This window comes from Halyomorpha halys, unplaced genomic scaffold (assembly GCF_000696795.3).
Source record: "Halyomorpha halys isolate HHAL.00 unplaced genomic scaffold, Hhal_1.1 Scaffold666.1, whole genome shotgun sequence".
NCBI classification, from domain to species: Eukaryota; Metazoa; Arthropoda; class Insecta; order Hemiptera; family Pentatomidae; genus Halyomorpha; species Halyomorpha halys.
Genome location: NW_027112188.1, coordinates 172,241 through 185,159, shown reverse-complemented (window position 1 = coordinate 185,159; position 12,919 = coordinate 172,241). Strand labels below are relative to the sequence as shown.

Genomic DNA, 12,919 nt, shown 5'->3' with positions numbered 1-12,919 from the left:
ATTTTTCTTCTGTATCCATCTTTCTTTATTTTATAATTTTTTTTTCTCTGAGTTCTGTAATATATAAGGAAATTTACTTATAATCCTTACAAATCTTCTTTTTTCGATTAAACAGTACTTTTTATTTATCTTATTTTTTCTTCTCAAATTTACATTTATTGCATTATAATTACAATGCATTTATTATATAAATCTTATATGAAATAACTTTGTATATTTTATTTTTCTTCATTTTATTCTCTCTAATTTTATTACCCCTTAGTATATTTTATCCTTTTTATATGTTTTTCCCTTTTTTTAATATTTTTTTTTCATTTAATTAATTAAGTATTTGAGTATACTATCATGTAATGTCTATTTATATTTTCTGCTATTATAATATTTACTTTAATTTTATATTTATAATATCTTTTGCTTTTGTTTCGCTTTTATAACTAACCGTCATTGTGTAACGGTCAAATTTGCCCACTCCTTCGCCTTCCTTCATTCACTGGCTTACTTGCTAATGGTTAGTATTCTGAGTTTTTCTATATTTTACTTTTCTCTTGACATTCATTTTGCCTCTTGATTTAATTATTTCAACCATATTTCCTTATTTTTTCTGTCTTTTAGTTTTTATTTTGCTTGTATCTATTATTGCTTTTGATATTACTCCACCTGTTCATTTTACAACTATTATTTATTATTGAATTTCTTTTTTAGTTATTCTTGTCTCAGTACATCCTGTTTCTGTTATTTTTAATTTACTTTGCTAATTTGTATATATATTTTTACATTTTATATAGATTTTACTTAGCCTGTTTTATATTTCATGTCATCTTATACTCTTACACTGTTTTTAGCCTTGATGAGGACCTGCCAAGTGAGGCTAAACATTGGCGCTTAATAAATAGTTTTGTACTTTTTTTAGTTCTTTTTTGAATACACACACATCTTCATTGATTAAACAAATTTTTAGAAAATAACATTGTTTAAAATATAAATGTGGAACTAAAAAAAAAGTTATATATAGGAAGATGGTCAGGGTTGCGGTCAAAAGTGAAACAAAAATAGTTTACAACTATTTTATTTTCCAACGTTTCGCCCCACTTTGCACTTTTTTTCCCGTATTGTTTTTGTTTTATATACATCTCCTGTACTTTTTTAGCTTTATATTTTACGTATTTTTATATGAAACTTTTACTCTTGCCTTTGTTACTTGTTTTTAATTCTTTTCATTGTATCTTTTTATTTTTATTTATATCATTTTATCTTAACATAGTTTCATTTTGTATCTTTTTAGCCCTGATGAAGCCCTGCAAAGTGGGGCGAAACGTTGGAAAATAAATTTTGTTTCACTTGTGACCGCAACCCTGACCATCTTACTATATATCAATTTTTACGGTCAACTATATATACATATATATAAAAAAAAGTTATTCAAAGTAAAGCATGGAAAACTACCAGTAATTAATTATCTTTTATTGTCAAATAAATTATTTTCAGAACAAGAGTAAAACACAAAAGAAATGTGCCATCTGGGGCCAAACTGAGGAAAAATATGACAAAATCATAAATGAATGCTTGTTACCAAAAATGGATGTTGGTGACTGGATATATTTCAAAAATATGGGTGCTTATTCAACTGTGCTTTCCGTCAAGTTCTATGGCTTTGCTGTGCCTGAGATATATCCCGTTATAAAGGAACACGAATGGTAACAAATACTTTTTTAATAACAAGTATAGATTCAGATCAATCAATCTAATAATAGAATGAAATAAATTTATCTGATTACTTCTCAAGCACATTTATTTTTGCAAACAAGACGTTCTACTTCTATCCCTAATCTTAGAGCAATTAATATAATTATAGAATAGAATAGAATTAATTGTTACTTAGAATTAAGAATTGCACTGTTCAATCAATAAATGAATACCTTTATTTATTAAAAATAATAGCTAATTGTCTTGTATAGCACAGAGTCAGTCTCTTCCATACCTTATATAGATTCTACACATTATACAGATTGTAACTGAAAAAAATGAGCTGTTGTGAATAGTTTAAACTCAAATTATAGTTCATTTAATATGTCTCTAATTTAGTTCCTTTATTATAGACTAAGTGATTTGTCTTACGTTCTTAAGTCTGTACTCTATTAAATTATTACTCAAATCAGTCACATCATATGTAAACAAATAATATAAAAAAATAAAGCAATTAAATGACAGATAAAAGAAATATTAAAATTATAAATTACGAATTATTTTTCAATATATAAAAATAGAAATTAGGCATGCTTGTAAATAATATAAATGTCAAAGTTGAGAATATTACTAATTTTAAAAATAAAAAATTTTCCTAAAGAAATAAAATATTGCAAAGTTTATATAGTTTTAAAGGGAGATGTAAAAATTCATTTTTTATTGTATACACGTTGCTCTACAGAAAACTGAATATGTCGATTGTACCGGCTTGCAAGGGTTTTATAACAGTAGGTGGAAGTTGCCATCAAGGCTTAGTTGTGTGTGTTGTTGGTTCTCACTAAAGTAAGAACGTTTTAAGTTATTTAACCGTAACTAATAAAACAGTAAGAACAGTAAAAACATTTTATTTGTGTCCACCACCCCCGCGTTCAACATATAGAACATTCAGAAATTATGATGAATGTCATAATGGAAATGAATTTTTGGATATACATACAAATAAAATTGCAAATTAACAATAAATATAAAATATAAAAGTTGAATGCAGGGGGGGGGGGTGGACACAAACAAAATATTTTTACTCTTTACTGTTTTATTAGTTACGGTTATATAACAAAACTTTCTTACAATAGAGAGAACAAACAACACACACACAACAAAGCTTGGTGGCTACTCCCGACTGACAACTAGACAAAGAACATAACTACAATCGATATATTCATCGTTTGCCACAGAGCAACTCGTATACAATAGAAAATGAATTTTTACATCACACTTCAACACACCCTCTTAAATATTAATTTTTTTATCAATTTTAGTTTTACATAATTGTTCTTACAAAAACAGTATTAGGAGAATTTTCATTTTACATAAATTAACAAAATAATGTTTAAATTACAATATTAGTTTCGTGCACAGAAAAAGCAATAAAAAACTTTTGAGTTACAATGTTTGAACATTCGGATCAACACAAGGTTTAACTGTGTAACGTTGAAACACTGAATCCATTTTTCTTTCTTGGTTTCTTCTTCTTCTTAGTACCAGTATATTTCTTATTTGTTCCTACTAAATTATCTGCTTCACAATCTACATTTTTTCATCAATGTCCAAATTATATCCATCTGTTTTTAATGTAGTGTCTTGTTCATAAATTTCTGGGTCACCAATTAAACCTTTTAATTTCTTTAACCTTTCTCCAATCTCACTAGGTTTTTCTTCCTGCTTTTCTTTGATGTCTTGATGATTTCCTTGCACAATTTCTGTCTTTTCCTTTTCTCTAGAATCATCTGTGCATCTTAACGATCCTTCAAGTCTTTTAGGATACCTCTTTATCTCTAGTTTTTCTTCTTTTTCAAATCTCAAATTGTTTCTGTCTCCTGCATCAGCTTGTTCTTCCAGTTCTTTTTTATCTTTAGTTAAATTTTCATTATCCTCTTCTACAGCCTTTTCATTTTTTACTTTTATTTCCACCAAAGCTTCACCACTTTCAACTACAGAATCACAATTAACCTCATTTTTAAATGCTCTTATAGTATCTTAATTTTTTCAACGTAACGTAGGTCAGACACTTTATATTGAACACTGGATTCTTCACTAACACAGATGTTTCAGTGTCTTTTTTTATTTCTTTTTTGGTAGCTGGTACATTAGTAGCTTTAAGCTTACAAGCTTTCGCATGTAAATCAACCTTCAAGTTCACAACATAAAATCCCACAGGAGATCTTTTTCCAACTATTACACTATCATTTTTAACAATTTTCACTTTGTCTTTAGAAAAAGTCATGTATCCACCATTCTGTGTTATTTTATCCACAGTCAACAAATTTCTGCTGAGATCTGGGATGTACATTACATCTTCAGTTGACACTTGTCACTTTTTACACAAGCAACCATTTTGGCTGTCATGGATGCACAGTTTTTAGCAAGATCTACCTCAGCATTAATAGGTTGCGCCTGTGACAATACACTTATGTTGTTGGTCATATGTCTCGTGGAACCAGAATCTAAGACCTTAAATTTAAAATCAAAGAATTCTTGCAAAAGATCAAAGTTTTGATAAGAAATATCTCTCTCATATATGTTACATATTCTGGAATACATTTGACTTGCAGTAGTACAAGTCAAAATATAAGGCAATGCTCTCTGATTTACTGTGGTTACTATTAAGTTTTGGGCTTTAGCATCATTTAGTACACAGACCTTATATTCTTTGCTTTGCTGGTCTCTGGGAGGCTCAAAATCTTCAGAAACAACCTCAAATAACCCGTTGGCTTTTAAGAAGATCTTTACCTTGAATTTCCACATTTGGAAGTTCTCAGGTCCTGTCAGTGGCTCAATTCGATTCATTTTATTAAAGCTATTGAGATCCATTTTATATTACTGCTTGCACTTAAATGTTTTTACTTTACGAAGTATTTGAAAACAAACAAACACGACTGAACTGTTTTTACTGTCCCACTACAAATTTTAACTTCACGAACTGCTTAGATCCATAACTCGTTGAACGGGGAGGTGGTGGACATAAATATTTTTTTTTAATTTTCTTACTGTTTTATTAGTTACGGTTAAATAACATAAAACGTTCTTACTGTTGTGAGAACAAACAACACAAATACATAACAAAAGTTCGGTAACTACCGACTGACTATTACAAATCATTGCTAACGGTTTGGGCTCAACAATCAATATATTTACAGTTTGCCATAGAGCAACTTGTATAGAATAAAAATTAATTTTTACATGACTCTTTAACACTTTTGAGAACATCTCCTTCTCTCCTTATTTCCCTATCGTTCCCCTTCATCTGGGGTGAATTCAGGGCTTACTCAAACTGGGCTTCATAAAAGTTTAATTATTGGCTCTACGTCATCCATTAAATGTAATTTGAAATTGAGGAATAATTCAAAATCCATATGCCTGAAGACAAGAGAATTACTCTTTGCTCTAAAAGCAAAATTGGAAGAAATGCTGAGTAACCTTGAAAGAGAAGATTATTTAAATTTAGCCACCTATCATTTGAAATCAAGACAGTTCCAAGTGAGTTTCATCCCATTGTGGACCAGATCCTGACAGGTCTTCAAGGTTTTAAAACCTATTTTGATGACATGATCGTACATGGGTCAACCATCAAATATTGTTGCAATCAGTTTAGAACTAACTTAGATAGACTTTAAGCTTACAATTTACATTTAAATCACAATAAATGTCATTTTTTCAAAACTAAAATTAGTTATCTTGGGATATTGTTCAGAAAAACAAAATTTCATCCTTCGAAGGTAATAGCAATTATAGAAGCACTAGAAGTGAAGTGATTTTTGGGAATTGTTTTCTATTATTCAAGATTTATCTCAAATGCTTCAACAATCACCTATCCACTTCGATTATTACTCCAGAAGAAAAGGAATTTTAATTGGTCTTCAGATTGTGAAGTGGCTTTTAAAAAACTAAAAACTAAGATGGCAAATGATGGCAGTTTTCTTCGTTCAAGATTGTTAAACTTGGGGGTGGTGGACACAAATAAATTTTTTTTGCTGTTTTATTTGTTACGGCTACATAACAAAACATTCTTACTGTAGTGAGAACAAACAACACAATTTAACAACCAAGCTTGATGGCAAACTACCAACTGACTGACCGTTACAAACAGTACAATCGATATATTCATAGTTTGCCACAGAGCTACATTTATACAATAAAAAATTAATTTTTACATCTCACTTTAACAAAGATCTCTTTCGAAATCAAAAATGAAGTACAGTCAGCTGGATAAGGTGGTATTGGTTATAGTGTTTTCCTTGAAGAAATTTTATTACTCTTATTAGGAAAAATGTTCACCTTGATAACAGATAATAAACCATTACGTAGATTTCAATCTACCAGCCATAACTGTTTTGTTTAGTAAGATATTGCACCTGGCTTACCAATTTTGATAATCAGATTTGACATCGATCGGCAGAAGAAAATGTACATGCCTACTATCTATCTATCAATAGCTCCACTTCAAAAAGAAACTACTTCAATTGAAGAAGAAATAAATACAGAAGTTGATTTAATTTCTAATGAACCTATATATAATATTTCAAATAACTCATTAAACTACAAAACCTTAGCAAAGGAAACAGCAAGGGATGAAGAGTTATCTAAAATTAAATAAAGATTGATATGACTCAGAATACTATTTACACACCTAGACATAGTGAAAATGTAACAACTAGCACAATTTTTTGTTTTTGGTGGACACCGAGTCAAGATGGGTAGAGGAAGTTCGAGTACCAATAGAAGCTCTGACGTCTCGAAGTGCAATCCATGCTCAACAATAAATATTGTACATTCATTGATTTCCACAAATATTAGTTTCTGACAACGCAACTATTTTCCAGAGCGAGATATTTACCATATGTGATATGACTGGAATTAAACGAAAATTTATAATCTTCATTCACCTTGATGAATGCCTGAAATTCAGGTCGAAACATCAGCACAAATAAATAAGTTCAACTTATTTGCGTATCTTTATGAACCCACACCCGACCATTTTCTCATATAAATAGTTTGCTTAGTTCAACATAACACCTTTGTTAGACTTCAGCCAGTATTGTAAGTTTCCTCCACCTAATATCACAAATAAAAAACACAAAATTTTCGTACTTCTTTCAGTTGTTTTATAGCTTGTAAAATTCGGTAATATTTGTTTATTTTAAATTCTAATTCTCATACCTGGCCGGAACCAACTAAAGCGGGACCCCTAAATCATATCGCCCAGAGCCTCACAAGATCTAAATCCGTAATATTTCGTAATCCAGCATATCTCAAGTAACTAACATGCCGTATTAGATAAATTTACTGTATTTCTTTAAGATGCTTTATTGACAATCAGAACAAGATTTTTTTTTTTTTCAAGAATGAAAATGGTTTTATTTCACACCCACTATTTCTCCAGATGACCTAAATTTTTCTTATTATTGCTTTGAGGTTATGATAACAACATAGTCTGTTTAGAATTATAATATAAAATGGAACAGTCCATAAAAAAAAATATGTAAGCAATAATTGTTTTTTTTTTAATTTAAAATAATAAATACCAATTAAAATTGAATCAAAGTCAGTTGAGATTCCTCTTTCATTAGGTTTTAATGAAATGTGTCCAAATAGTTATTAATTTGTCTGGAAACTGAATGTTTTATTTTCTTTTACAACAAAGAAAGAAGCACAAGATGTATATAGGTATAGTGAATGCACTTATGTATGTTTGTATTAATGTGTAAGAAACAAAGCATGCTAAATCATTTAACACTTGATATATGGTGGTCGAAATAATAAGAACTAAGAAAAATGAGTGCTAAACAGATGGATAGAAAATCATTCTTTTTCTTATTTTTTTTTTTTTTTTTATAATAATCTGAAGGTATACACAAAGTCATTCCCCTTCTATGAATATAATTTACGGGAATAGAGCAAATTTTATGGAAATATGCCTATATTTATAACTGAGAAATATTCCTTCTGAACATTTTTACCATAACAAGTAAGCAATGAAATTTATAGGATATAAATAAAACAAGAACTAGAATGAAGTTATACAAATCATCTATACTTCATTTAATTATCAAACATTATTTATACACAGTAACTATTGTTTGTACATAACATTTATTATTTATACATTTTAGTCTTTTATTTTACAGGATTCAGCTCCAAATGATGATCTCATCAAAGAATAAAAAGCCTTAAGTATATAAAATAATACTTTTGAAGAAGTTACCATATAATTTTAAATAAATAAATCAAATTTAATTTATAAGTAAAGATTCAACAATCACCTGCTCATTTATATTAATATCACAAAAATCATGTGCACCATGTTAATCTTTTAAATCCACAATTGTAATTTCATAAATTGAAGATTAAACTATTTTAGTAATATAATTAACTGAAGCATTCAATTACATTCCAATAAAAACACAGAAAAAGTTATTAATACATAATATTTACATTGTAAATAAAAGCTATGTATTTCTTAAATGTGTAAAGAACATATATTTTGTATAGTATACATAAATATTTGACCATTACAATCAGGATTAAGAATACAGTCATGCCTCTACATTCGCATACCTCTGCAGATACCTATGAGTGATTAAATATTCATAATCTTATGTCCAAAGATATTTTAGTTATCAATTGAACTGATATTAATTCAAAAACATCTGAAGAAAAATATATATTGTGAGAGTCATTAGTATTAGTATGTTAATAGCACTTCATATATAAATATAAAGAAACACACGCAGATAAACGAACACACAATCATACATACTCGCATGCACACCTACACAAATACACACCCATGTGTATTTCTTCTTCACACACTCATGCCAATAGACTAGCTTACATAATAAAGAAATATTATCCTAAAAAGAAATAATTAAGAACAGATGAGTATAGATATAAAAAATATAATATAAATATCACAGTTACACATATGGTCTGTTGTATTTTAAGATAGTTTTCAAAAGACAAAAATACTGATAGGAAAAAATATCTTAATAATGTACTAGATTAGTCTTAGATTAAGATAAATTAGAGAAAACAATACAAACAAGATATAAGTTCACCTGGTATAAAAATTAAATTATAAAACTGAAGCAACGAAAAATAAAAAAATTATGAAATATATGGTCTGTTATATTTTAAGATACAGTTCTCAAAAGACAACAAACAATACTGATGAGAAAAATTATAATAATGTACTAATCTAAGATAAACTAGAGAAAACAATACAAATGAGATATTAGTTCACCTGGTATAAAAATTAAATTATACAATTAAAGCAAGAAACAGTTAAGAATAATGAAATATTTAATATGTAATTTGAAATAATAGTAAAATAAAACACAATAATAAATAAGAACATTTTGATGGCACGCCATGATTTATTATAATCAAATAATGAAAGGATCAAACAATTGTTTATGTACCTTATATAACAGTAATAATTGTTAGAAACAGCTATTCACTATTAAAGACCTATGAGGTTCTATTTAATAAGAGTTGATTATCAAAAAAATAAATATAACCTGAAAAAGTATTAGTAACCAAAAAAAAAAATTAAAAATGTAAAACTAAAACCTTACAAAACTGAGAAGAGACATATCCAAGAAATTCACTACTAGCTTAGGGATTATTATAGCCCTATAATTAATGTCAAGAATATAATTTTAATCACCTAACAATAAAATGAATAAAAACATTCCACCAAAAGTAACATTTAATAAGTTTTAAAACTATTTAGATCTTAAATAATTTTCTTTTAACCATAATTCTATTAAATTCTGACAGCTTCATACCACCAATATTCTTTTATAACCATGATCAATTTCATAAGAAAAGTTCTTTAAATATTGGTGACCTCAGATTTCCCCCAAAAAATAAACATGATAATTAAGATAGAGAAAGTAAAAGTAATGAAAAATTGAAAAAATCTAAGCCCATAGATAAATAAAAAACAAGTTTGGGACTTCCTAGGAACTTACATAAACAAACAGGACAATGTTATTAACCTTCTCGTCAGAACACTGGTAGTGAAGACAGTACAGTTCACTAGAACACCGATTAGTACGCTCTAGATAGCTTTTCTTTCCTTGTTAAGAGTCGGCCGATCATTTGCATTCCTAAAGGTTACTTCGACGAATATATGGCTGAGAATGCCATGCAGTATTCTCATAACCTGTTTTCATTTTATAAGTGGTTGGTCAAAACCATTGTCCAGGAAGTGTTATGTTTGCATCAGTCTCCAAGACCAAAGTTCCATGCCTGGTATAATTTGATAACAGTCTCTCACACTGTTGTTCCTGAAAGTTATGAAGTTAATATTTAGAGGAACACCTGTCTGAGAGACTCATGTTACTCAAAGTATTGAAAAATATTTTTATGGATTTTTATTTCCCTAAAAATATATATATTTACAATGATTCCAGGTCTGATAATAATCTGTCAATCATCAGACACAATGCCATTTTTTATCATATGATGCCAATGACAGGATCTGTCCCCGTTCCCCAGGAAAGGATTGTTTTATTTTTAGTGCACGACTTTATAATAACAAGATTAGATTTTTTATAACAAACAGGCAAAATATCTTTGAGAGAAAGACAATCACAAAAACCTTGGTACATCACGGAAAGGTTCACAAAAGCGCCAGCAATTTTGATGAATTAATAAATGGGAATAAAAATGAAGAAATTAATGGTGGGGTATTAATATTGAATGACAATGACATTGAGCCACCAGATATAGAAGACTTAATGGAAGCAATTAAAAAATTAAAAATCCTTTAAGTATCAGGCAAACATTTACTAATAGCAGAATTCATTAAAAGTAGTGGTGAGAATTTGTTAACACACCTATATGACTTGGTCTTTGACATATCAATGACTGAAAGTATACCTCAAGAGTGTGGAACTAGTTTGATGTGTCCCATCTTCAAAAAAAGTGATAAATTACAATGTAAGAATTATAGAGGAATCTCTCTCTCTTAGGGATGGCATACAAAATATTCTCGAATATTATTTTAATGAAACTTAATGCCTTTACTGAAAGAATTATGGGTGAATATCTGTGCAGGTTCCCAAAAGGAAAAGGAACAGCCAATAAAATTTTGACAATAAGACAAATTTTAGAAAAATGCTGGGATCATAAAACTACTCGTCATATTCTGAATATCTGGAAAACTATTGTTTAGGAAGAGAAGGCCCACTTTAAACTGTAGAACTACAGAGAAGAAATACATCATAGAAAGACATTAAAAAATCATAAATATACACTTTTAATATGATAAACCGGATAAAGGCTTTTTAAAATTACAATATTATTTAATGCTTGATGTAACTAACACCATCAGTGAGATTTATATGTTCTAGGGTTCTTTTATTACTAGTTTGTTAAATTTACCCACATTTTGTTATTGTGATATTTGTATTTTATTTTATAATATTAAAATTACTTTGAGAACACTAAAATAAATAAATGTGAAAATTTTAAGCTAGATTACTGCCTATAAAAGGCGTCATTCAAAAAATTAATTTGTTCATCATATTTCACATGATTTCCTTATTTATATGTATAAACAGGATATCTTTCTATTTTGGAAACGATTAAGGATGCAGTAAAAAATTTGATTTTATATGGTAAAGGTAATAACACTATGTTTGGCTATTCCCTCATTTTTTACAGCATTTAAATTATCAGAAGAATCCCACAAAAATATATATATTACAAATTAATTTTAAATTTATTGAAAGATTAGTGCATTATTATATTATATCAATTACAACAAATTTTAGAAAGGTTGATCATTTGAAATTTAAGAATTTTAGATATAAGAACTAATATATTTAGCTACAAAGATCATACAAAATAAAAAAAAAAATTGTGTTTGTTTTATCAAAACATTAAAATAAATTATTGTTATTGTTCTATTATAGATTAAATGTTTTTTTAGTCACTTTTCCCCATCATTATTTACCAATTTAACAAAATATGGTATAAGAAAAGTATGAAAACCTTCAATAGTTCATTAGAATTGAAAAAATTTAGTTAATTACGAGAAGTGGTCTGAGAGATGGGTGTTCCTGAAATCTGAGGTAGAATGATACACTGGTGAGAAAGTAAAAGAAACTTGAGAAAAAACAGTTTCTAGAACTTTTCAATAAGAGAAACACTAGCTACATGAGCAAACCAGAGGCCTTTAAAGGAAATATACTCACAATCATTCAGAATTCTGTTAACTGGGAACTGATTTATTTCAGCGAATTTTCCAAGCCTGAAAAACATGCCTTTAAGTCAAATTAAGGGCATAAAATGTTACCTTGAATAATAGTTATTATGGTTTATTACATTAGATATATTATACGTTGGAGTTTAGGAAAATTATCTCAATATGAAAGGACCTATTCCATCTAACTTCTGAAAAGCAAGAAGTGCATAAATAACTATTAATTTATATTACAATAACTTATAAGGATAGTTACATCCATAATTTTTGAAAAGGTTTCATTACAAAATTATAATAGAAATCAAAATATCATGCTAAGGAGATATTAAAAATGTGAACAAAAGTAGCAAAGCTTTATAGTCATTTCGACAAACACAAAGGCTCAACCAACTTTAGACAAAGTATCAACAACCAATTCAATAATAAGTAATTTTAATGTCCTTTGCCAGTAATATAATGGGTTAACAGAATATAAAATCACAGGGTAATACAAATAGACTGTAATAATTTTACATTTTAGTACATATCATAATTAAGATGTAATACTCAAAATACTAAACCAACAATACCAAATTTAACCAACTAAGAGCAAAGGAAATAAAGAATCACAGGCTAATGAACTATACCACATATTTACATTAATTAAGAGAATGTAATCACAAGAATACATACGTATCTCTCAGTAAAAATTGACTCCTGCAGCCATAATATGTATAAATGGCTAAGTTGGAAACTAAATTGATAGGAAGGTATCACAAAATTAAATTATGAAGAATTCCATAAAGGTTGATACCAAAAAGAAAGCATTTTCAATTAACTAATTCACTAAGGCCAAAGATATTAAAATACTAGGGCAGACAATAAAATAGTCAAGACTGTTATTACTATTCATTTCATGCATGACAAACAAAAATATAAAACTTTACAACTGCATAGCACATATGCTTAACTTAATGCGAACAA

General features: G+C 28.3%; 1 protein-coding gene across 1 annotated transcript in view; it reads left to right on the top strand.

Moving 5' to 3' along the window:
* The window catches only part of LOC106685175 (probable ornithine decarboxylase), a 125,111-nt gene extending 116,399 nt beyond the window's left edge, over positions 1-8,712 (top strand). The window contains exons 8-9 of the mRNA XM_067050191.1: positions 1,486-1,694; positions 7,869-8,712. Coding sequence (XP_066906292.1) covers positions 1,486-1,694; positions 7,869-7,914 — 255 coding nt within the window. The 3' untranslated portion in view covers positions 7,915-8,712. The remainder of the gene's footprint in view (positions 1-1,485; positions 1,695-7,868) is intronic.
* The last annotated feature ends 4,207 nt before the right edge of the window (positions 8,713-12,919 follow it).